We start from the raw sequence: 26,672 nt of genomic DNA, 5'->3' as shown, positions 1-26,672 counted from the left end.
ATAAATTACCTGAACATGAGTCAGACTTTTTAATATATATATTAAAAAGTCATGGACAGTACATAGGGCCCAAGCAAAGCCGGACTGAACTGCTAGTAAGTTTATATATATAAAAGAAAACCTAATAGTTGCAAGACAAATTAATTTTTTTAAAATATAACGAGTTTAATTATGTAAAATTTAGTATATTTAAACAATACATTTTTTTAAAATATGCATATAATAGTAAAATAGATTTTCAAAATTGAATTTAACATTCTGTGTATTTGTACCTATTTCTAATTTGGAAATTGCGAAATCTCTGGACTGTACTGACAGAATCCTGAGGTTCCGCGAAACCCTGGTTGAAAAGCAATCGGATATTTATTAGAATAGACAACAAAATAACAAATAAATATTCTCAAAGGCAAAATAAATTACTTTTCTATCAACGTTGATAAGTTTTTGTCTTTTAACAACATTATTATTTTAAAAGATCTATTCGATTTCGTTTTCCTTCTCTCCTTACTCTCCTCCTCTTTTTATTACTCTCTTTCACAATATAATTTTTTTTAAATAATGTTCCGAAAATAAAAATTTTCACTTAGTAACAGTCTGCTTTTCTCTCTCTCTCTCTCTCTCTCTCTCTCTGAACAAAAAATAAAAGAAAAATTATTACCTTTATGATATCAAGATTTTTTTTAATTGTATCTTTGAAATGCGCAACAACAGATGAATATTCCTCATCGTTTTGTGATAACGAAATCCTGCGAATCTCTTCTGCCTGTGTCCATGATAATGGAATTTCCACTGTAGAAAAACAATTATATCAAATAGACATATGTAATTAATCACATCATATAGATACATACATATTTGCTAGCATATATATATATATATATATATATATATATATATATATATATATATATTATATAAATAATTATTTCCACAGCCAGACAATGTCGTAGCTCATAAGAGCCATGAAAGCCAAGAAACTGGAAATCCAAAACTCAAGTTTCGCCCTCATTTGGGCTCATCAGTTGGACACATCCAAACTCAGGATTTGAAACCTAAGCCTCTTGTATGCGAGGCAAGCACTCTACCAACTGAGCAAATGCACCGCACACAAGAAAGTCTTGTTAACTATCACTTATCAAGTAAACCGCAACGAAATCTGACAGTGGAATGAACCTACTTTCGTCTTGAATAAGGGATGTGATCATCTCGACCAGCTATAACCCAAGTCAATGTCTCACTAGTAGGAATTTATACTGCTAAGGATGTCATCATGACAAGCTTACCTAACGAGCAATAGCAATATAAGGCATGCTCCCAGTTCCAGACCCGTATCGAGGTGGCTACATTGAATAGATGTCATCTCTAAATCAAGCTACCTGAATTGATTTTTTTTAATAAGTTTTAAAATAAAGCCGTAGTGTTGTTTTCTTTAGGGTGACAAATTTATTACTCTACCCTGTGTATATATATATATATATATATATATATATATATTTTGTGTACAGAAAGTTGTTAGTTGAGACAGGTCATTGGTACCGTCGGTTTCAAGCCCGATAATAAGGCCCGTTTAAGGTATCCTTATCGAGCTCTCTTCAGCCAATATTCGTCTATCTTATAACCGGAAGTGTGAAGTATATATACCTTTCTGTACACAAAATATAAGTACGCTCTTAAAATTTGGATTTTCCTTTTAATTGAGCACTCTGCTGGAATTCTTTTTCCAAAAAAACTAATCATATATATATATATATGTATATGATTTGAAAAATGTAAGTGGAATGACCTAAAAGCTCGACATTTTGCCTGTCTTATGTAGGCTTTTTCAGGACCAAAAATAGTCAATGATAAGAGGGTCATTTATTTAGAGGTATATATACTAAGAGGGAGAAGCATGTCTATTTCTATGTAAATTACGAAATTATATACATATATACCATTTGAAATAATTACAATAAGAAAAAAATTAACGTATTATATATGCGTCTGAAAGTATTTTAAGACTTATCCAATATCCAAAATTATATCATCGGATTTTTATTCTCTTTTTATAATCATACACATACAGGTATCCTAAAATTAACCATCCACTATGTTCATATAAAATTGAGTAAAGTGTAGTAACTGTTCTGATATCATACTTTATCTTTCTTATGCTCGACCAGTGAAAGAAAAAATCTTTTAGGACTGATTTTTTCTTATTTTTTAAATAACTCTTATTTGCCTTATATATTATTTCTATCTACAGGATGATTTCCTAAACTTATGAATGGATTATTATGAATTTTGGAATATATATTCTCAATAACATGGTGAGTAATATGGTTAACTGTTTTTTTTTTGTTTTTTGTTTTTTTGCAAACTTTTAAAAAATAATTTTGTAAATCAATGAAGCAAGACTTCTTTAATTTCAATTTCCTTTTAAACTTAAGCCTTAATTTAAAACATCTAAAACCAAAATCATGCAATTGATTTTAATCAAAATTAGAATAAGGATTCTAGAAATAAGATTCAGTATCATTATATCTTGATTTTAATCTTTGTAAAACGTACATAAAAGTGGTACAAAACTTCTGTTTGCAGAATTTTACCCGTCCTGGGATGGGTATTTATTGTCTATGATCTAAATAGTTAAAAATATTATAAAGCTTTCAACCCATATCACATGTGAGCTTAAAGAAATATATATATATATATATATATATATATATATATGAATTTTCACTTTTTACCGAAACACGTGGAAAACATACATATGAATAAAATACTCCTATGAATGTAAAATAAATACATCTTTTGGTTTTGGAATGATTACTAACGATGTGTGTGTGTGTGTGTGTGTGTGTGTGTGTGTGTGTGTGTGTGTGTGTGTGTGTTCATATATAATACTAGCAGGACTTGTTAACCGGCGTTGCCTGGTGTTAGTATGCAACCCCACATAAAAAATTAAAGTACTTCTGTTGTTGTTGTTGTAACCCAACCACCAACCTCCTCACATTAAGAACGGCTTTCAGAATGAACACTCCATTTTGTGAGTGGGGGTGTTGTTGGTGAAAAATTTGCCCAAAATATAATTTTGTTAATCGCTGTCACGATTGCCACATGCAAATACTATGAACAAACAAAAATATTTGGTGGCTGCAGTGTCGGTCAGCCTGTGCGTATTAATCTGGTGGGTCGGGTATGATATTTGTGTTGGCAAGACAGGAGTTTAGGTGGCAAATTACTCTCGAACCGCTATTACTTCAAATGAACTGAATTGCTGTATTCACATGTACTTTACCATGTAAACATGTAAATAGTATTGAAAAAAAGTAGCACTGTATACAGGATGTTTTATTTAAATAATAAACAATTATGAATTATTTTAAACAATATATACAGAATTGTGTTTATCATATAAACAATAGAAATAGAACAGTTTATAAATTGCAACAAAGTAAACCGAGATAAATTTTAATCTTATACAACAGAAACAGAAATTTTATGTATTTTTGAAATAAATATTGTTCACAGCAAGTTCATTAGGTTTGTGACGTATTTGCATTTAAACATAGATAAAAGTATCTAAATGACACTCGGGTATTTTTTCATACATACATAAAAGCAAAGTACAATTGTATTTTGATTTGTGACCTATGTAGAAGCAAAACATTTAATATTAGTTATTGCTCTAGCGAGTCAGGGAAAAAAAAAGTTAAAAACTTAAGCAAGCCCCTATGTAAAATGCAAATAGCATCTAGTACCGTGTCGAGCTTAAAGAAAAGGAAAAAAAAAAAAAAAAACGTTACCGGGGCAGTACCAAGGTTTGCACGCAGAACGCTAAAAAAAGTAAACACTTTTCTCGCCTTGACCATGGTGAAGGTGTCACCTTACTGGGATTCAAAATAATGCTTATAAAACGTATCGGTAGGCATGAATGAATTGGTGACACAAATAAACTGAGTACAGAAATGTAATTGTAACACGGCTGATATCTCTCTCTCTCTTTCTCTCTCCACTCTCTGTATCTCTCTATCTGTCCCTCCCTCCCATTCTCTCTGTCTGTCTCTCTCTGTCTATCTCTCTCTCTCTCTCTCTCTCTCTCTCTCTCTCTCTCTCTCTCTCTCTCTCTCTCTCTCTCTTTGTCTTTTCCTCTCTATGTATATAAACATGTGTGGGAACATGATGAGAATTAGCAGCGAACCGGATGTTAACGTATCCACCATGAGAGACAAAATGAAAAATCGTCTTTTGCACATGGCTCCACGCATCGCTTCCGCTTGGGAAGAAAAAAAATAAGATAACCACAAAATAATTATCGACCAATTGCAGAGCTCCGTGCCTAAAATAAACACCTCAAATATCACAGTCACTGGGAACCAGCTTGCCACTATAAAACGAGGGATTTGAGGGAACCGAAAAGGTGGGAAGAGGAAATTGGCCCTGCTGCGTCAGTGGACGCACGGACAGATTCTCCCACCCGACCTAAAGAGATGAAGAGGAGGAGGAAAAAGAGGATGAAGACGCCAGGCTACTATCTGCTGATGAAAAAGTCACCCGCTTTCCAGTTACAAGCCAGGACATGCATCACCGACAGCAGGATGACCGGCCTACCCTAACCATCTCCATCGTCCAAAAGATAAGTTACATTTTACGAACATTCATTCATACATACCTACAAACATTTTACGAACATTCATTCCTTGTTAAATCGTACATACCTGCAAACATTCTACGAACATTTCACCATAATACAAACTGTCAAATATCTCCATCGGACAATCTATTCTTCGTTAAATCATATTCCATCCTACGAACACTTTGCCTCTTCTAATACAAGTTGTTAGTAGTAAATAAAATCGGTTCTCAACCTTCAATATTTATATTATTCTTTAATTATATGGAGTCAGAATCTACATACTTCCAACGTTGTTCATTTCATGTATTCTTTGTTGTGACCTCTATGGCATACTTTCCTACCCCCTAACCCTTTTTATAAAACCTTGAGGTCATACATGCATATATCTCCACGTATATTTGCTTCCTTGTTATCTTGCTCGGTGGTCAGTGTAACCTGCAAGTCCATGCTAACATATCTGTTTGTTTACTTTTTCTGTTGACACCGAACGTTTTTAAAATTACATTATACAACAAAACACATGTAATCATTGTATAGCTTCATACTGCATTGGTTCTATCTCAAGAATACTAAAGTTAAAAAAAAAAGAACACAGACAGTGCATAGACTGCAGAAGCACACAAAAATCCGCTCTCAACTGCATTAATTGACTAAGCAGAATTATTTTTTTATTTAGCCTAGAAAAAAATAATTTTGGTCAATTGTACTTTAACAAAAAAAAGGTTCATATAGCTGTTTGTAAATGACTAAGCAAGTAAACATTCGAGACAGTTTAAAGGCTTTCAAATCACACAATAGCCGGGTCTCGAATGCAGTAATAGTGTAATCAGTTGTTTTTAAATTAGGTTAATACATCTATAAGGAAAGAATCTTAGTCAAGCATAATATAAAAACAAAGGAAGGTTTATATAGCTAGTAGGTAAAGAAGAAGAAATAATGGCTATCAGCATGTGCTGATGAATAGTAATCGATGTGTTTATGTTTTTGTAATCGGGGTATTTTATTTAAAATGATAGCTTCTTGTGGAGAGGGAAGCCATGTTTTTTAATCGCTGGAGCGTTCTTTTTTGAATTAGGATTTACAATCTGGAATGGACCAATAGTTTGTTCGCAGCCAATGAAAGTTGGTTGAATTTGAGTAAAGAGAGATCATTAATTTTGGAATCAGGAGAAGGAAAGATTATGGTATGTGTGTAAGTGTATAAGCCAGAAAATTATGGTGCAATTTCACATATGACCCAAATACAGAATATATACCGGTGTTGAGTGGGAGCGGTAAGAGTACTTTTTATTTAGAGAGGAAAATAGCAGCTGCTACCATTGTAGATTTTTGCAATAGTGATGATGATCTCCTAGGATATAATCTAGAATTTTAATATTGGAAATAAGTGTGAGTGAGGTGGCATTCAAAAGTTACATAATATAGTGGCTGATAGCATAGATATAATAAATTTGTATGTGGACACTGTTGAAGCAAACCTAGTGTACTTTGGTCCAGAGGGGAATTTATGCAATCAAATTATTATATATAGGATAAACTATATATATTATTAGTATTTACTTCAACAGTGCTCAATAAATTCAAATTTAATGGCAGTTTTCTCTAAATTTCTGTTATTCACATTTTCATTTGTATTGTGATTAGATAAGCGCTGCCTTTAGTTGAGTAGTTATTTTGTAAAGGACATGTTAAGCTAATTTTGCAATTGCAGCATCGTCACGATATGCATGCATGAAAATCTGAATAACTAAATAATATTATATTGGAAGACGCTCTATATTATAATCACAAAAGTATATTCAATAACAAAAATACACAGTACAACATTAACAAACCATTAGCGAGATTTTAAAGCGGACAGCCGCCTTTGGTTGAATGGAAAGTAGGAAAATACGCTAAGACATCTATTAGATGGTACATTATAGAAATAGCCATAAATTATAAATCTATGCAAGTAGACTGAAAAGTTTCCTCAGGAATGAAACAAATATATACCCCATATTTTAACATATCAAACATACGCAATGTTAAAAAAAAAAAAATAGCATCAAAAGCAGAAAAAAGTATGAATAAAAAAGATAAGGGTAAAGCAATAAAAATATTTAGGAAAAAACATGTATGCACATATGTAGCCGAAAATGTGTGTGTAAATAAAAACCCTAGTGCCCTTCGAAGTAATCTCCTCCGGCTGCAATGCACTTGTTGTACCGTAACAACAAATTCTGGAAGGCTGCATGGAAGTCCTCTTGTGCGAGCGTGTCAATGACTCTCGTCACAGCCTCTTTCATCTTCTCAGTTGTCTCATAATGATAGCCTCTAAGGTTTTCCTTGAGCTTAGGGAATGCCAAAAATCACAGGGAGCAAGGTCTGGGCTATAGCAAGGGTGAGGAACTGTCTCCATGCACATCTTGATCAAATAATCTGTGACAAGGATAAGCCACGCTTGAGACAAACATCATGCAAATCTTCCACATCTTCAGTTCCTAGCGAATAATTGTATGTACAGTTCCCACACTGACATCAAACTGTGCACTTATCGTCTATAGACACACGACGGTCCTTATCCATGAAATTCATTATTTGGTCAATCAACTCTGGTGTTCTGACTTCTTTACTCCTCCCACACCTCTCATCATCCCTCACAGATTCCTGCTTCCTTCAGTTTCTTATGCCACTCAAAAACTAATGCTTAATTCATGTAAGATGGTCCAAATGCAGTCTGAAGCATTCCATAGGTTTTTGTAGCATTTTTTTTCAAATTTAAAACAGAATTTTATTGCATATCATTCTTCTAAATTGTCCACACATCCTTGTTGCATTTTTTAAATTCACCTGCTGTGACAATCAGGCTTTAGTAGGGTGCATTCCAATTCCTGTTATAGCTGTTCATTTGAACTTGAAATCATAAAATTTGGCCTGTCATTTCATAAAATGTATAGCAATAACATACTGAATTTTCAAGCGTCTACGACAATTTTAAAATGTCAGAACATAAAAAATCTGGAAACTTATTGAAGGCACCTTGTATAATTCCAAATGTTTCTTCCCAGAGAAATCGAACATCGTCCATAAAATGCAAGGCACATATTTTTAATAGTTGTAAGTTCACTTATCTGTATATATATTTTTTTCTTCTCCTGCTCGGGACATATACTATTTTTTTCTCAACAATGTTTTTTTAACTCTCCTTTTTTCTAAATTAAGTTCCATTTTTTTCTCATTCTCACGATCCAAACTTGACTCCCTTAAAAATTCTGCTTGAAAATAAGTCGTCTGCCATCCTTTTAGTTTAATTTCTTTCTCACCTTCTCTTCTCTTCCTTCTTACAACCTCATACTGTCATCTTCTTCCTCTCTTACTCCAGTTAAGTTTGGACAATTAACTATGGAGAATGAAGCAATAGAAAAGAAATAGAGCAGCCTATATTATCTACCAAGACCACACCTCCTCATCTATCTTTCCTCCTTCTCTCTCTTTGCCCAATGACGTTAAGAATGAGAAAAGGAAGCAAACAGCCTAACACACTGTCATTTCTCTTGCCTTCTTCTTTTCTCACTATGGTAAGCTTGATGACATGCAAGTGTGTGTGTTTGTTTATTATTTTTCACCAACCTTTTCATCTTTTGTTTATTATTTTTCACCAACCTTTTCATCTTTTGTTTATCATTTTTCACCAACCTTTTCATCTTTTGTTTATTATTTTTCACCAACCTTTTCATCTTTTGTTTATCATTTTTCACCAACCTTTTCATCTTTTGTTTATCATTTTTCACCAACCTTTTCATCTTTTGTTTATCATTTTTCACCAACCTTTTCATCTTTTGTTTATTATTTTTCACCAACCTTTTCATCTTTTGTTTATTATTTTTCACCAACCTTTTCATCTTTTGTTTATCATTTTTCACCAACCTTTTCATCTTTTGTTTATCATTTTTCACCAACCTTTTCATCTTTTGTTTATTATTTTTCACCAACCTTTTCATCTTTTGTTTATTATTTTTCACCAACCTTTTCATCTTTTGTTTATTATTTTTCACCAACCTTTTCATCTTTTGTTTATTATTTTTCACCAACCTTTTCATCTTTTGTTTATCATTTTTCATCAACCTTTTCATCTTTTGTTTATCATTTTTCACCAACCTTTTCATCTTTTGTTTATTATTTTTCACCAACCTTTTCATCTTTTGTTTATTATTTTTCACCAACCTTTTCATCTTTTGTTTATCATTTTTCACCAACCTTTTCATCTTTTGTTTATCATTTTTCACCAACCTTTTCATCTTTTGTTTATCATTTTTCACCAACCTTTTCATCTTTTGTTTATCATTTTTCACCAACCTTTTCATCTTTTGTTTATTATTTTTCACCAACCTTTTCATCTTTTGTTTATTATTTTTCACCAACCTTTTCATCTTTTGTTTATTATTTTTCACCAACCTTTTCATCTTTTGTTTATTATTTTTCACCAACCTTTTCATCTTTTGTTTATTATTTTTCACCAACCTTTTCATCTTTTGTTTATCATTTTTCACCAAACTTTTCATCTTTTATTTATCATTTTTCACCAACCTTTTCATCTTTTGTTTATTATTTTTCACCAACCTTTTCATCTTTTGTTTATTATTTTTCACCAACCTTTTCATCTTTTGTTTATTATTTTTCACCAACCTTTTCATCTTTTGTTTATTATTTTTCACCAACCTTTTCATCTTTTGTTTATCATTTTTCACCAACCTTTTCATCTTTTGTTTATCATTTTTCACCAACCTTTTCATCTTTTGTTTATCATTTTTCACCAACCTTTTCATCTTTTGTTTATTATTTTTCACCAACCTTTTCATCTTTTGTTTATTATTTTTCACCAACCTTTTCATCTTTTGTTTATCATTTTTCACCAACCTTTTCATCTTTTGTTTATTATTTTTCACCAACCTTTTCATCTTTTGTTTATTATTTTTCACCAACCTTTTCATCTTTTGTTTATTATTTTTCACCAACCTTTTCATCTTTTGTTTATCATTTTTCACCAACCTTTTCATCTTTTGTTTATCATTTTTCACCAACCTTTTCATCTTTTGTTTATCATTTTTCACCAACCTTTTCATCTTTTGTTTATCATTTTTCACCAACCTTTTCATCTTTTGTTTATTATTTTTCACCAACCTTTTCATCTTTTGTTTATTATTTTTCACCAACCTTTTCCTCTTTTGTTTATTATTTTTCACCAACCTTTTCATCTTTTGTTTATTATTTTTCACCAACCTTTTCATCTTTTGTTTATTATTTTTCACCAACCTTTTCATCTTTTGTTTATCATTTTTCACCAACCTTTTCATCTTTTGTTTATTATTTTTCACCAACCTTTTCATCTTTTGTTTATTATTTTTCACCAACCTTTTCATCTTTTGTTTATTATTTTTCACCAACCTTTTCATCTTTTGTTTATTATTTTTCACCAACCTTTTCATCTTTTGTTTATCATTTTTCACCAACCTTTTAATCTTTTGTTTATTATTTTTCACCAACCTTTTCATCTTTTGTTTATTATTTTTCACCAACCTTTTCATCTTTTGTTTATTATTTTTCACCAACCTTTTCATCTTTTGTTTATCATTTTTCACCAACCTTTTCATCTTTTGTTTATTATTTTTCACCAACCTTTTCATCTTTTGTTTATCATTTTTCACCAACCTTTTCATCTTTTGTTTATTATTTTTCACCAACCTTTTCATCTTTTGTTTATTATTTTTCACCAACCTTTTCATCTTTTGTTTATTATTTTTCACCAACCTTTTCATCTTTTGTTTATCATTTTTCACCAACCTTTTCATCTTTTGTTTATCATTTTTCACCAACCTTTTCATCTTTTGTTTATTATTTTTCACCAACCTTTTCATCTTTTGTTTATCATTTTTCACCAACCTTTTCATCTTTTGTTTATTATTTTTCACCAACCTTTTCATCTTTTGTTTATTATTTTTCACCAACCTTTTCATCTTTTGTTTATTATTTTTCACCAACCTTTTCATCTTTTGTTTATCATTTTTCACCAACCTTTTCATCTTTTGTTTATTATTTTTCACCAACCTTTTCATCTTTTGTTTATCATTTTTCACCAACCTTTTCATCTTTTGTTTATTATTTTTCACCAACCTTTTCATCTTACCTTTTTCTCCTGACTCGATTTCAAACCTAATATTCTTTCTTTTGAAATTATAAATTATGTTGAATCTACTCAACACATCACAAGATGAACAATTGCATGTTTAAATTATAATTATCAAACGTTTTATGCAGAGAGAGAAATAATGAGAATCATACGATAAGGCTTAGATTCTTTGGTCACATTGAAGGAATCGATGAAAGTTCTTGGATTAGTAGATGTAGAACAGTTAAAGTAGCAAAGTAAGATGACAGTTGAAAGTCAAGAAAAACTTGGGTTAAAGTGATAAAATTGAACTTGAAAGAAAGAAGGATAAATAAAGTATTATTTGAATTCATTGAACTACTGTTCTCATCTTGAGTGTTATTTGCTCAATGTTTCAGTTAATGTAACCTTTGACTTTCTTCAGATGTATCTTGTCGAATTCTTGAATGTTTCTGTTGAACTCAGATACACCTGAAGAAGGTCGGAGGTTACATCGACTGAAATGTGCAAATGACACTCAAGATGAGAACGGTAGTTCAATGAATCCAAATGATACGAATAATCAATCCTCATCCCCCAAAAATTTAGAAACGTAAATAAAAACAGGTTAGAGATACATTAGTTTGGAAGTAAGTTTCTAAAAACTGTCTTACACAATACACATGTTATTAACATCTAAAATCGAATATGATGATGTTACCTGGATAGGAAAATCTCTCTTCTTCAAAATCTGGATCGATTTTTTTAGCATAATTTAGTAGCTCTGCTCTTTCGGGATGTATAAGAACAAAAGCCAATCCAATAGTGTTAGGATTCTCTATCATGAATTCCAAGATTGTGCAGTAAATTGTCTTAAGAACTCTTGGAGCAAAGTTCATTCTTCCAGTGTCAATAACTGGAAATGCAATTCTGGGTCGACTTGGTTCAAACCTTTCAACGGCTGTTCGAAGACACTGAGTAATAACCTCTCGAATTTCCTAAAAAAAAAAACATATGGAAAAAAATAAATAAACGTATATTATAAATAATAAAAAACGAAATTTTGAAAAAAAAAACGTGATGCCAATTAATAAAATGTCAGATTTTGTTAAAGATTAACAGGATATTAAAACCTTCCTTTTGACGGAAACAGACGTTTTGTCACCGAAAGATTCCAAGTTTACATGTTCACATTACATTGGAGTCACCATTATTTAGAATGTAAGGCATAATCTCACATTACATTGAAGTCACCATTATTAAAAAGCTAAGGCATAATCAAAAAGAATGACAAATATATAAATTTTATTAACAACGTATTTAAAATATAATCGCAAGTAAAAAAATTCAATATCGATAGGCTTTGTATGTGAGGTTTGTAAAAAAATATAAGAAAGAAGAATTATTATGTCTATCAGTCGAGCAATGTTAGTAAAACAGCAAGATTTTTGCTGAGAGCAAGGAACATGGCAACAGAAGATAACAATTTTCTAAATTTTACTGCTGACAAAGTGAGAGAGTCGGTGAAGAATCTTCCTTTTAGGTTGATAATGCAGCACTTTTCTACTTGGACAACTTAGCTACCTGGTGTGAAAAGTCAAGCAAACAGTATTTCTATTGTCAGGATTTTAATTAGCAGACAGGTAATGAAATCACATCAGTAGGGTACAATATCAATCCATCGAAACAGAGTAGTTTGCTACTAGTTTTAAATTTTTGTGTTAACAATAGTATTACAGGAAGTCTAATAGAAATGTTTTAAACTTGAGGTAGTGAGAGGATGTGTCCCTTTTATGGAGGAGTGAAATAAAATACTCCAGAAGGAGGAATTCAGGTAACATTTTAAGAATTGGTTAGGGTTAGGGTTATTTTTGTTTTACAGCATATCAACCCTTTTTTAGGTTATTTAATACCGAATCCAGTGATTTTGAAGAAAATTTTTTTAATAGAATATATTTGTTTTTTTTCAAGTTGGTTTCTATTCAACCCATAGTTGGGACCCTAACAGTTACTATCACTCTGGGTCAGATGGCAATTAAAGAGTGGCTCCACACTCCCCAAAGTCTGCAAGCTGGGGCCTGACCATCGGATATAGTTTAAGGTCATATCCAGGACCATTTTAAGAATTGATTTCCATATAATAAAATCACACCAAATTTACCAGATATTTTTTGCCATTAGCCAATTTTTTTTTTTTTTTTTTTTTACACAGAGATCACCACTTATCAAGGCCCGGAAACCACTCAGGGATAAGGGTTATTGCAAGTACATTACGTTAGTGAGGAGATTTGATGAAGTGTTTACTTAAGGGAGCGGTTCATTAGGAATTTGTTAACATTAGACTTGAAGACATCCAAGTTGTAGTCCGGAGGGAAGCAGGCAGACGGAACAGAGTTCCACAGGCGTGCAGTTCTAAGAAAGAAGCTTTGTTCATGAAATCCGCGTTTTGATTTAGGCACAGATATAGAGTGGAGGAAATTTTTCACAGTGGATTCAGCTAGACGGGTGTTTTTCGTGAAAGATTGGCGAGGGGGGACCAGGGATTGGAGTTCAGACGAGCACCTGCCATGAAAATTGGCAATTACACTATATGTTTTTTTTTTATTTAAAAAAACAATTATACACTCCACTAGACATGTTTATAAATGTCATATCTTCACATTTTAATAATAAGTTGTATGCATCGTTCAGTGCACAACAGCTAACAGCCCCACAATCGAATCCAGTATCAGGATCATCAGGAGGAACCACTTCACAGTTTCGGCTCCTACTCCTCTGCTACGTCTCAAAAGGAGGTTGTATTGATATTAGTGTAAGCTGCTTCCCTGTCCAATCATTATTTTTTAAAACCAGATCCAGTATGATGCATTCTCAGCTGTTTCCTGCACATCTGTCACAAAGTTTTTTTAATTCTGTGTTTGTATAGCAAAAATAATCTCACAATATGTTGATTAGCTTTTGCTCAACATATCTTCAAATTCCCACAGTCAAATGATAATGATAATATTACAAAATTATCCTCCCAGGATACAGTCAACTCCAACCTTCTTTAATTAAAACATGCTCTTAGCAGCAGCTTTCTTTCTGTTTTTTGTCATCCTTATCTTAGAGCTATATCTTCTCTCCTTAATATTTTAACAGCAATCACAACTTGTTAGGCTAAAAAATTAAAGAAACAAAAAAAAAAAAATATTTATAGATTTTTCAGAATCTCTCAATTTATTCAAAGTGATTGTATTGAATTCCTTTGATAAAAGAACTGATTTGAATTATATTATTATTGTTTTATTTTTAAATGTTTGATTTTACCTTTAAAACATAGATATCTACACATTTTGTGATCTCCTATATAATATTTTGGTTGCAGAAATTCTCCTCTAGACCAAAATACCGTAGGTTTGCAACAACAGATGTCACATACAAATATATTATGTCTATACTATTAACAAATATCTTATATAACTTTAGAACGCCATTTTCATAAAATCCTACATTACATCCTAGGAGCAACACCATCACAATCCCCTCTAAATATAAAGTCCTCCTGTCATTACCGTGAGGAATTCTGCACTTCACCCTTCGTAACTTGATCATAAACACATAAAAATACCAATAGCTTTCCCTTTTCCGACTAATAAATAATAATATCTCCCCAGCCATATTCCACCTAATCTGATTGGTTGAAACCTGATATTCTTTTATTCCGGAATGAATATATTGCCTACATAAACAAACACTTCAAAAATTCACCAAAAATGGTGTCGCTCTCTGCAGGAGACATTAATGCTAACAGAAAAAAACAAATACATATCAACCACTCATACACAGACGCTTAAATATTGTTACACTTTACTGGAACAACAAATGCACAAGTAAAAAAATATATACATAACATCTTTTTCGTCTTTGCTTGCACGTTCAGAACAACCACAGAGATCGTAGATTTTATTAAAATGTTTTGTGATACACCGAGACATGTTTATAAGCCAAAAATTCTTTTAATTTTGCATTACATATATCATAGATGTTAATTGTTCTTCTACACTTATGCTACCATGCTAAATCTTTTTTGTTTACATAAATCATGGATGTTATTAATAAATAATGTTTTATGACACCTCGATATATGTTTATAAGCCAAAATTTCTTTTTTTTTAATTCTAAATAAATTGACAGTTTAAAGACTTCAAAGTCTCCTATGTGATTTTGAAGCCTAAAAACTGTCTAATTCTGACTATTATCAAAATGTGTGTGTGTATGTGTGCGCATGTCTGTACGATACAAATCAGTCTAATATTTGCGTTAACCGGACGGAGCCATGGCAATGTGTGATGGCATGTACAGCTAGTTGTTGTGTATATTTAGCGTACTCAATACTTTTTAGCGTATATATATATATATATATATATAAATGTGATGATAGCTATGAAATTATGTCAACATAATGAAAAATAAAATTGAAAAACCAAAACTTATATCTTTGTCAGCATTTTGTTCAAAGACTTTCTCAAGATAACTGATTTGAAGGAAAACATAAACGTTAAAATTCAGAATATGTGTACTGTCTGTAAAAATGTATGATTTTAGATTTGTTATATATTTTTACTTATTGACGTTATATATTTTTAAATATTGACGTTATATATTTTTAAATATTGACGTGTTATATTTTCAAATATTGAAGTTATATATTTTTAAATATTGACGTTATATATTTTTAAATATTGACGCTATATATTTTAAAATATTGACGTTATTTATATTTAAATATTGACGTCATATATTTTTAAATATTGATGTTATATATTTTTAAATATTGATGTTATATATTTTAAAATATTGAAGCTATATATTTTTAAATATTGACGTTATATTTTTTAAAATATTGACGTTATATATTTTAAAATATTGACGTGATATATTTTTTAAATATTGACGTTATATATTTTAAAATATTTACGTTATATATTTTAAATATTGACATCATATATTTGTAAATATTGACGTCGTATATTTTTTAATATTGACGTCATATATTTTTAAATATTGACGTTATATATTTTTTAAATATTGACGTTATATATTTTAAAATATTGACGTTATATATTTTAAAATATTGACGTTATATATTTTTAAATATTGACGTTATATGTTTTAAAATATTGACGCTATATATTTTAAAATATTGACGTCATATATTTTTAAATATGTACATTATATATTTTTAAATATTGACGTTATATATTTTAAAATATTGACGTTATATATTTTAAAATATTGACGCTATATATTTTTAAATATTGACATTATACATTTTAAAATATTGACGTTATATATTTTTAAATATTGACGTTATATATTTTTAAATATTGACGTTATATATTTTTAAATATTGACGTTATATATTTTTAAATATTGATGTTATATATTTTTAAATATTGATGTTATATATTCACAACAAGACAATATTAAAAAAACATTTCACTCCACTTTAAGATGCATCATATATTCTGGATTTAGCATCTATGCTTATTTAATAAATTAAAATTTGCTTCATAGATGTATCACATAGTTTGAATTTTAATCTCCATTCTTAAAATAAAAAAGAACAAAAAAATACTTTCAGCATTATAGACGCACTGCTTAATTAAAATTTAAAATTTTATGTTTTTCTTCAAATAAGTCATCTTTAGAAAGTCTTTGAACAATAAAGATGAAAAATTGATGAATATGTCAACAATTTTCAGTTTTCCTTTCTTACTTTTTCACTTACATATGCACACACATAAAAGTATGTTAGTTTGCTTGAAGAATTTCTGGTAAATAAATATACAGGCATTTAATAAGGCTGTCAGCAATATGGAAAAGACTAGAATAGTGAAAAGAATATATTTTTTTAATTCTCATCTCAGCTTCCATACTAAGAACTTGTGTTGCTGCTGAGACATGTCTGCAAATATTAATATAGATAAAAATTTATACTATATATATATATATATATATATATATATATATAATTATTTCCACAGCCAAACAACGTCGCAGCTCACAAGAGCCATGATAGTCAACAAAGTGGAAGTCCAAGACTCGAGTTTTGTCCTCATTTAGGCTCATCAGTTAGACATATCCAAACTCGGGATTCGAAACCTGAGCCTCTTGCATGACTTCAACCAGCTATAACCCAAGCTGATGTCTTGCAAGTAGGAATTTTGAACCCGCTAGGATGATGTCATCCAGCAATGCTAACCCAGCGAACAATCAGTAATAGAATTTTCAGAATGTGAGAGATTATATAATTATTTACACAGCCAAATAACATCGCAGCTCACAAGAGCGATGATAGTCAACAAACCGAAAGTCCAAGACTCAAGTTTCGCCCTCATTTGGGCTCATCAGTTAGACATATCCGAACTCAGGATTCGAAACCCGAGCCTCTTGCATGCGAGGCAAGCACTCTGCCAACTGCCTCGTATGCAAGAAATATATATGTATATATATACACACACACACACACACACACACACACACACACACACACACATATACATATATATATGAAAAGCAGTCTGTCTGCAACATATATAACAGAGTTAATTTATTTTCCTCTCAAAATAACTCAAAATATAGCCATTAAAAGCTAAATAATATTATTTATCTGAGGCTTTTTTTTTTAAATATATATAATGCTTCAAATATTTTTAATCTTTTAATACCATTTTTTCTTTGCAAGACCTAGTATTTTCTACCATGATTCTTCAGAATTCAGAATGATGGCAGACATGTTTTCCCAAATGCTGCGATATTGAACTAGAATCGGAGAGGTAGTCTTTGCGACAATGTGCTTGTAGTATAGCCTATGTAGTTAGTAGTATTAGAGATACATTCTCCTAATCGGCAATTAAATTGGTAAACAACATTGTTTTTTTAAATATATATATATATATATATATATATATATATATATATATATATATATATATATATATATAATTATATATATATATATACAGCCTTTGAGATTTGAAAAAAAAATCACTCGACCGCCGGTCGAGTGTGATGGAAAATGTACTCACCCCCAAATATTTTTACTCGTCCGACTTTATGTCTTTGCTTCAGTCAATAATAGTAAATAATTTTACAACAATTCAAGAAATTACCGTGTGTATAATCTAACAAGAAAATATTTGTTTAACTCTTGTAAATCAACTATTTTATTACTACAAACATTTCAGTAAATGTTCAACAAAACGTTAAAATACAACACCAGTTTCTTTATATAGCGTCATTCATATTATTGTTCCATAGAAATAAGAATCATTTCTTCGGATGCTTGACGGAACGATGTGTTTTTTCCTCTTTCAAATGTCGTCTTTATTTTTGTAAGCATGAAGTGCATGTAGTTTTAGCGCCAAAGAATTTTTTTCCAAATGAATTTCAAAATCAGAGAGCTAAATGAAGGCGACATTTTGACTACACGCCGAATGTGTAAATTTGAATTGTTGACCTTTAGCGTTACCACTCTTTTTTCAATACGATATTCCAACGGTCTCGCAGCTAGAGATGAAATAATTCACACATGATGAGACATAGGTCATTCTAAGTTACCGCATATTTGAGGGTCGTAAAATAAATGAGTTTTTCCAGTTTCTTTATTTAAAGAAATTTTATCGACTGGCGGGCGAGTGATTTACAACTTTTAGTCACCCCAAGAAATTTTCAATCGACTGTGGTGACCGGTCATGTAAAGTCTCAAAGGCTGTACTGTAAGCAGTTTAGAAAACACTGGAATGGTGAAAAAGGTGGACAGAAATAAATATGAAAGATTTATTGAAATATAAATAGGTTTTTGAAGAAAGTATACGATTTTAATTAATTTTGTTCATCTTCAGTTTCACCATACATGTGCACACACACATATATATATAGCCAGTCAAGATCAAGGCTTACTCACAAATGGATAAAAAAAATTGGCTGGCGTGCAAGCAAATGACCAATGCAGATTTTACAACTCGGTGATTGGATGCCCAATCTTATTGGCAGATAGAAAAATGACAGTGTTCTTATGACAAGGACATGCAGGCAGGCAGATACATAAAAGACAAGGCCATCAAGCCAGATATTGTAATATGGAACAAGACCGAATGAACTGCACTGTGGTTACCTTCCTACCGCATTCCTATTTTACTCCCTTCCTCATTTATACTTTTACACCTATTTTCTTTACTTTTAGCAATAAAATTTAATACAAAATGTTACTCACATGATGTGAAATTCTTTCTCTGGTATTTTGCAAGTTGCAATGATAGACATAGTCGTACAGAAGTTCATGGCCTTTACTGACAGCAATTTCACCAGGTTCAATTCCATTTGGATATTTCTCTGTGAGTTCCTTTTGTATCTCCGGACCGGCCAATCTAAGTACCGTGTTTGATATTTCCCCACCAGCGGCGAGGTTGAGTGATTTGTCAGTTGAATTAACAAGGATATCGATCTACAAAATGGAATAAAAATTGATTTAGACTTGTATGTAGTAGTAAATTCAAGGTTTCTAAACTTATAGGTTATGGAAAAATAATTCATTTTTTATTTTACTACGCATTTTTATTAGACATATACGTCACCAGACTTATATTTTGCGGTAAAGTAAACCACTTATTCTTATATCAGACATTTTTATACTTCATATTTTTATCAGACATTTTATATATTTTTGAACAAATATCAAAGCGAATCCATCTGAGAAATTTTAAGTAGGACAGTTCTGGAGTAAATGTGGTATTATAAAAGAGTATATCAGAATATACTTGTTTACTTACATATTTAAAATTTTCTATAAGACATACAACTCTCAACACAGGACCATCTAGTAAAAAGAAATAGACAACAAAAAACGTTAGTTGTGTGTCAACAAATATATAAATCTATCATATAAAGAGCATGTTCAGCTAAAAGTTAAAAAACTACAAAACAAACACTCACAAAACTGGTATATTCTTGATCAGCATTGTCATGGATAATGAGTGTCTGAAATTTAGTAAAATTTATTCATTCTCTGGGGGTCGACTGGGCCGCATTTCATCAGTGAGCATCGTTTTTTTTTTTTTTTTTTTTTTTTTCAGTATTATTATGTACTAATTTTGAAAGAAAATGCTGACTCATTCCTAGAGGAATCTATTATATAAGGGAGAGTTGTCTGTATGTATGTCTAGCTAGAAAGAAATGAATTGAGTGGAAGAAAAAGAGAGGCTTGGGGAGAGGGATGGGTAAACAGAGCAGGAGGAAAGAGAGAATAATAGAGATGGATAGAGGCAGATAGAGAGATAGTAGTTATAATAGAAATATGTTGCACTTTTTGCCTTGGGTAGCGCCGGGTAGCCCTGCTAGTCAAATATATAAAGTACAGTAGCTTTCTTCTTAAAAAAATCATTATTTTATTCTGGTTTTAGTTAACAGCTATCCCTTTTGTGTACAAAACTAATGGAGGTAATTGAATAGATATTTAAGTAAATATCTCATCACTAAGTGTTATTTTCTGTTTTCAATATCTATATGTATAAACTAGCCGTACATACCTAGGGTTGCTAAGTAAAAAACATATTGCTGGGCGAAATGATTAGTCACATACTATTTACGATACACCAAATATCCTAAGTTGTTACAATTTTCCTGAAAGTTGACCATATTTTGGAATTTTAGAATCGTAAAACATAGTCATCTTCATTTATGTAATTCAAACAGGGAAAAAAGTCTCATATCTTAAAGGGAAATAACTCATAGATTAAATGAAAACTTTTGCTTTTAAATGCAGCTGATATTGTTTATAATAATAATTAAAAATAAATTAAATCAAATGTAAATTAGATTAATTAGATTGAAATTAAATTAAATAAAGCAACTTTGTATAATATTTCTAAATAGAATTCTTAAAACAATTATGTTACGGATTTCCATTAAAAATTTAGAGCTAATTATTAAAACAAATTTTCTTTGATGTAATAGACAAATGAGATAACCTTGAATGTTGATTCATTATTAAAATCTATTTGTGAAATAGTGCACCTTTTGTATATATTAACAAAATTGTGAACAAACAAACAGACAGGAATATGACTTCATTATTAGTGTTTAACACTAAGGGAGGTAATTCATTACATATTCATATGAATATCTAATCTCTAATATAATAATATGCATTGCTTCAATATCCATAAGTATAAATTGCTATTCATTTGTACATAACACAAAGGGAAGTAATTCTGTATATAATTAAGGAAATGATGATGTATTAATAGTGATAGTAGACTTTCTAATCTTAACAAATTAGACCAATTTTATTCATAAATATTGTTTTATATTCTCCATACACTGGTCCAATCTAGTAGTCTTCCTAGTTAAAAATAAAAGGTTTTTGTAGAGTTTCAGAAACATTTCAGAAACATTCAGAAAAGATTCACATGCATAGAATACAAACTTTTCTGCTTAACATTTGTGGACAACATAAATTGGAATATGTACATAGATGATACTGCCAACTCTGCTGCAAAGAAACTGGGCTCATTCTACCGGGCTAGAAAACTCCTCACATCTACCAATATCCTATATCTTTATAAAGCCATCATTTGCCCCTTCGTGGAGTATTATTGCTGCATTTGAATACAGTGTAAAAATGAGACTCTAATCTGAGAAGTCTCACACTGTCTACCAAATGTTGCATACCTGTGCTTGTTTTACAAGTACTTCCACAAAGTTACTCACACATGTTCCACTTCAATGTAAATACTCAATCCACCCGACTAGTAGCAAAATCCACCCCCTTCACTGAAGAGATCTGTAGATATTGGAGGATTTTCTATACTAATAGCTTTTTTCTACACTGCTTACCAATTCCCTTCCTTCTCCGACTGTACCAACATACAAAAATGTATGTGTAATGTGAACAAATATCTTACTGCTCAACTCCCCACCTCTGGTCTTCCTCCTTTAGAATAGACTTGCTATGGAATTTCTGTATCCTAAGCTCCAGCCCCTGTCCAATGACGACAATGTTTCACCTTGTATTCATTTTTCAAGTCCTTCCATGAAATGTGTTCCGACGAACTTGTACTCCCCTAAATGTAAATAGCTCCAATTAAGCCGACAAGAAAAAAAATTCCACCCTTTTACTTTATTAGCTCTTTCCTAAGACTGCTTGCCTTTGGAATTCCCTTTTTGCTCCTTGCTTCCCCAACCCAAACATAGAGAAATTTCAATCTAATGTGAACAAAAAAAATTACTGCCCAACTCCCGACTTATGATTCTTCCTTTGAATCTGATCCCTAATCACAGTAACCCCTTATATCCCAGTGGCAATCCGTCTTGTTTTGGGTCGAATAAAAGTTTTACAAAATAAAAAATAAATCCACTTTTTATGCTTTTAATTTTCATTCTATATTTCTATCTATGTTGTACATGAGAAAATATGATAACAGATTGACTCTGAATGAAATGTGATTGAAAGAAACAGTTTTATCAATAACAATATATATTACCTTGATCCATATAAGCAACTCGACTGGTGTCAACTTCCAGTGAAGGTGAACCCTTTAAAAGTAATAAGTTGAATTATTTGGCATGCAATCGAAAATCTTAATGTAAAAAATATATGTTGTAATATATAGTGATAAGTTGTAATACTATACATTTAAAACAAGAATAGGCTTAGAGATCCTGAAATTCATACTAGAATTGGTGTAACAGATATAAGTGTTAAGAAATAATCAGTTCTAAGTAACAATCTTTTCCATGCTGGCAATATTAAGAATACGATTACAAATTACTTAGGACTTTTACCCAATCATAGCTGATGGGTCAAGAGGAAGTTACCACTGTGGATTAAATAAAAGGTTCTGTTAAAAATTCTGTAGATTCCTGATGCAGAAGAACATCTGAGGTTACTATTTTTTAATTTTTGTTTATTAAATATAAATAATACCATTCGATACAGATACAACAATTAAAGACCAGATAAAAACACAAAATTGGACTTATAAGACCATAAAATCCAACCTTAATCGTCCTTCAAGATCCGTGGCACAGTGAATAGAGGCATTGAGTCTTTACAGTTCCAGGTGAGCATTGTCTGAAGATAACGGTTTCAATCCTACTCAAAGCAGGCCAGAGGATTAGTTGTCCAAAACGTTATGAGACAACTATGTAAGACAGTAATTACTGAAAATAAGTTACAAAACTTGCCATTCCTATGCTATTGAGGTTAATCACATGGAGAAGGCCAGAGGATGAGCTGGCCGAAATGTGGTGAAACAGCAACAATTATGAAGATGAGGAGATGAGGATAACAATCCGCAAAAAGAATGAATGCACGAATCTGAGGTTATATTTGCTGAATTGTGAGAATAACATCCAAAATAAGAACAATGTTTTTACTCAGTCATGGCTGATGGAACGAGAGCAAGCTACCCCTGTGGATGAAATTAAAGGTTTTGTTCAAAATTCCATATAGATTCCTGATGCAAAAGAACATCAGAGGTTACATCGGCTAAATTGTCAGAATAACATCCAAGCTGAGAACAATACTTTAAATAATCCAAATAAGACAAAATTGAGCCAGATTCATATTTATAGTGTGCAGTGATTCCCCCCCCCAAAAAAAAGTGTATACATTTTATTATTTATGAAAATGGACATGGATACTGTGATTTATCAGCAAGATGGAGCAACACCACGTTGCTGCAATACTTTATTAGAATACCTCCATTATTGGTTCTCTGAAAACTGGCTCATCTCTTGTGCTGCAGATTATGCTTAGCCTGCACATTAAAACCTCTCCACTTTGGATTATTTTCTGTGGGGATACCGAAAAAAACAGAGTTTTTGCTTACAATCCCCAAACGAATGTTATGTTCAATGATAATCCTCATCATGCTTCCATTCAGGTTCAACGCTGCTTTACTTCGGTGATCCAGCGGGAACCGGTGTGTCAACATGATTAAGTCATATCTTCAATGATAATATTCAAACAGAGATTAAGAGAATTTTCCATGGCATGTTGGACAGGGTCATTAAAACACTTCAATGTGTGAGTAGCCACCATCATCGAGCACTAAGGAGCTTGGATTAGGTATATTACAGGGTGGAACGATAAAATTGTCGCCCTAAAGAAAACAGAACTACAGCTTTATTTTAAAACTTTTATTGAAAAAATTCAATTCAGGTAACTTGATTATGTAGTAGAGCTGACATCTATTCAATGTAGCCGCCTTCAGCCTTAATCACCACCTCAATACATGTCCGGTACTGAGAGCATGCCTTTTCCACAAGTGCCGGGGGGAGTTCGGAGAATACTCGGTGAATGGCAGCGATCAGATTAGCTTTGGTGTTGTGAGAGGTCATGTTGGTAATTTTCTCAACGTATGACCAAATGAAGTAGTCCAGCGGTTTCAGGTTGGGGGAGGAGGGAGGCCAGTGAGAGAAGGGATACAAAGTCATAGCGCTCCTTCTGAAGCCAAGCCTGGGTCTCTTTGGACTTGTGGGCCGATGCCAAGTCTTGCTGCCACACCCAGGGTCTGCTAACAGCCACCTGATTGCACCAGGCAATCATCACACACTTCAGCACATCCAAGTACATTTTTGTGTTGACTTCTTACTTGAAACCACACCAAAGACCATAACTACGACCGGAAACTTTGCTTGCTTTCATCACTCTGGGCACGTCCCTGTTATCTGGATTAGCATTTTGAGGGTGCTGGCAATAGTCCTGTTGTTATAACTTAGATCAATAGATAGCATGACAGCAGCGCATCTTTGATTTTGCTCGTTGAACGTTGTGTCACTTTCAGATATGACAGAAGGCTCCTATCGCTCTTGGGATTTGTACACAACTGGCCAACCAGTACATGGTTTGCAACAAAAAAAGAAAACCGGTTTTCATCAAACGGAAATGGAACTATGTCGTCTTTTCAAGGGTGACAATATTATCGTTCTACCTTGTATAAACAATTGATGGTGGTATACTGGGGAAAAACTCTTACGCCACACAAAACTTATATGTCTGCGAAACAGGTTTATGAAAAAAAAAAGAAAAAGTTTTTCCTTTCAACACGTGTCAGTGGATAATTACATTTTAAAAATAATATATATATATATATACCGCTCCCCATGTGGGGGTACCAAATTGGTTAAAAAGGGAAAATTATGTCTGCAAAACAGGTTCATGAAATAAAAAGTAAAATTTTTCCTTCCAATAATAAATGCTACTTTATCATAAGTGGTTGTATCTTTTTCAACTATTAATCTATATTTCAACATAAATATTATATATATATATATATGTACATATATATATACATATATATATATATATATATACACATATATATATACATATATATATATGTACATATATATGTACATATATATATATACATATATATATGTACATATATATATATACATGTATATATATACATATATATATACATATATATATGTACATATATATATATATATATATATATATATATATATACGTACATATATATATATATACACTAGCTGTACCCGGCCACGCGTTGCTGTGGCTCAGTTTGTTAAAATGGAACACATGTGAAAGTAGAGAAAAGTTTGATTCTTTTTTTCAAGAGAATGTACAAATTATTTATTTTTTTTAACAGATGTTAAGAAAATAAACAGAAAAATACTTCCATCATTAATTATGCAAAAAAATAAATTAAATGTTGATTTAGTGTTTCAATATGCTTATAAATTACGATAAAACTTGCTGAGTATGCACTGTTTTACGGTTGTTGTAAAAATGGAACGGAAACTTAAATTTCGCTTCATTTTAATCTTTCTTAATTTTTTAATTGTGCCCCCCAAACGAATATAATCAAAACAGTAACATTCAACAATTGTACTTTATGTATATAAAACACAAAATATTTATTAAAAAAAAATTTTTTTAAAAAGTTAATAACGAAAGGGAAATAATTCCATTTTTAAACGAAAAAGTCAGTTTACCTAACTTACTGTATTAATGCTATTTTTTTTAAGCAAGAAAAAAAAAAGGTAAATATCCAGATACGCTACTACAGAACACCGACCACTCTAATTTGTTTTTGTATAATTAATTGAGGTCGCTAACAACGAATCTGATAGTCAAACTTGGGGCAAATTTACCGTTTGCATGGTATTTACCCCTGAACCCACGAACTTCTTTCCACCATTTTGCAGCTTCCGTTTATGCTACGTGCATGCACGCTGTAGCATAAACGATGGCTTCACCAAGCAAACTACGTTGGGGGGAGGGGATTTTTTTTTCCAGGACATAGAATTTTCTAATTTTCAAAAATACATTATAGCGCTTTTTTGGGTGGAAAATTTAAAATTAGCTGAAAAAGAAATAAAATAAGAAAAGGAAAGCACAACAAGTTGGAGTAGGGGGGGTAATTTATCTGGGTTTTTTTTTTACCTGGAACATCGAATTTTCAAATTTTCCGTAAGTAATGCACCAACATTTACCAATTAGAACACCATTTAACATTTTCCGAAGATTTTACTTTGTACATTGGGGGGGGGGCGGATGTGATGTTGGGGCGCGCGCCCCAACATCACATTCCCCCCCCCCAACAAATTAGAGTGGTCGGTGTTCTGTAGTAGCGTATCTGGATATTTACCAAAAAAAAAATATTTAGGTTTGGCTATAAATTCCTAAACTCATTTCACCCTAAATAATTTAGGTGACTGAAATAGGAATCTAATTGAATCTTTAATTTCCTGAATAGTATACGATAATTCATTTTTCTTCGAGTTATATCGAATACATTAATACGGACTTTAGGGGCTTTTTTCGTAATGTTACTGTAAAAATTATTTTTTATTGTTACAAATTACGATGCTTTAAAAAAAGCAAAAATAAATTCTTGCGTTTTT

The 26,672-nt window shown here is 31.5% G+C and overlaps 2 protein-coding genes across 2 annotated transcripts in view; one reads left to right on the top strand and one right to left on the bottom strand.

The window, feature by feature from the left end:
• LOC145252585 (mitochondrial potassium channel-like) overlaps positions 1 to 26,672 on the top strand; it is a 388,073-nt gene that overhangs the window by 155,238 nt on the left and 206,163 nt on the right. The window contains exon 2 of the mRNA XM_080112249.1: positions 2,246 to 2,309. Within this exon, the coding sequence (XP_079968375.1) occupies positions 2,277 to 2,309 (33 nt within the window). The 5' untranslated portion in view covers positions 2,246 to 2,276. The remainder of the gene's footprint in view (positions 1 to 2,245; positions 2,310 to 26,672) is intronic.
• Positions 1 to 26,672, bottom strand: part of LOC145252584 (protein mono-ADP-ribosyltransferase PARP15-like) — a 93,553-nt gene that overhangs the window by 38,356 nt on the left and 28,525 nt on the right. The window contains exons 2-6 of the mRNA XM_080112247.1: positions 22,274 to 22,325; positions 19,562 to 19,608; positions 19,006 to 19,236; positions 11,467 to 11,743; positions 659 to 789 (exon numbers count right to left, since the gene is read on the bottom strand). Of these exons, the coding sequence (XP_079968373.1) occupies positions 659 to 789; positions 11,467 to 11,743; positions 19,006 to 19,236; positions 19,562 to 19,608; positions 22,274 to 22,325 (738 nt within the window). The remainder of the gene's footprint in view (positions 1 to 658; positions 790 to 11,466; positions 11,744 to 19,005; positions 19,237 to 19,561; positions 19,609 to 22,273; positions 22,326 to 26,672) is intronic.

This window comes from Euprymna scolopes, chromosome 29, assembly GCF_053919585.1.
Source record: "Euprymna scolopes isolate OS-2025 chromosome 29, ASM5391958v1, whole genome shotgun sequence".
Lineage (NCBI taxonomy): Eukaryota > Metazoa > Mollusca > Cephalopoda > Sepiida > Sepiolidae > Euprymna > Euprymna scolopes.
The sequence above is the reverse complement of the archived record's forward strand: the minus strand, read 5'-3'. Positions and strand labels throughout refer to the sequence as shown.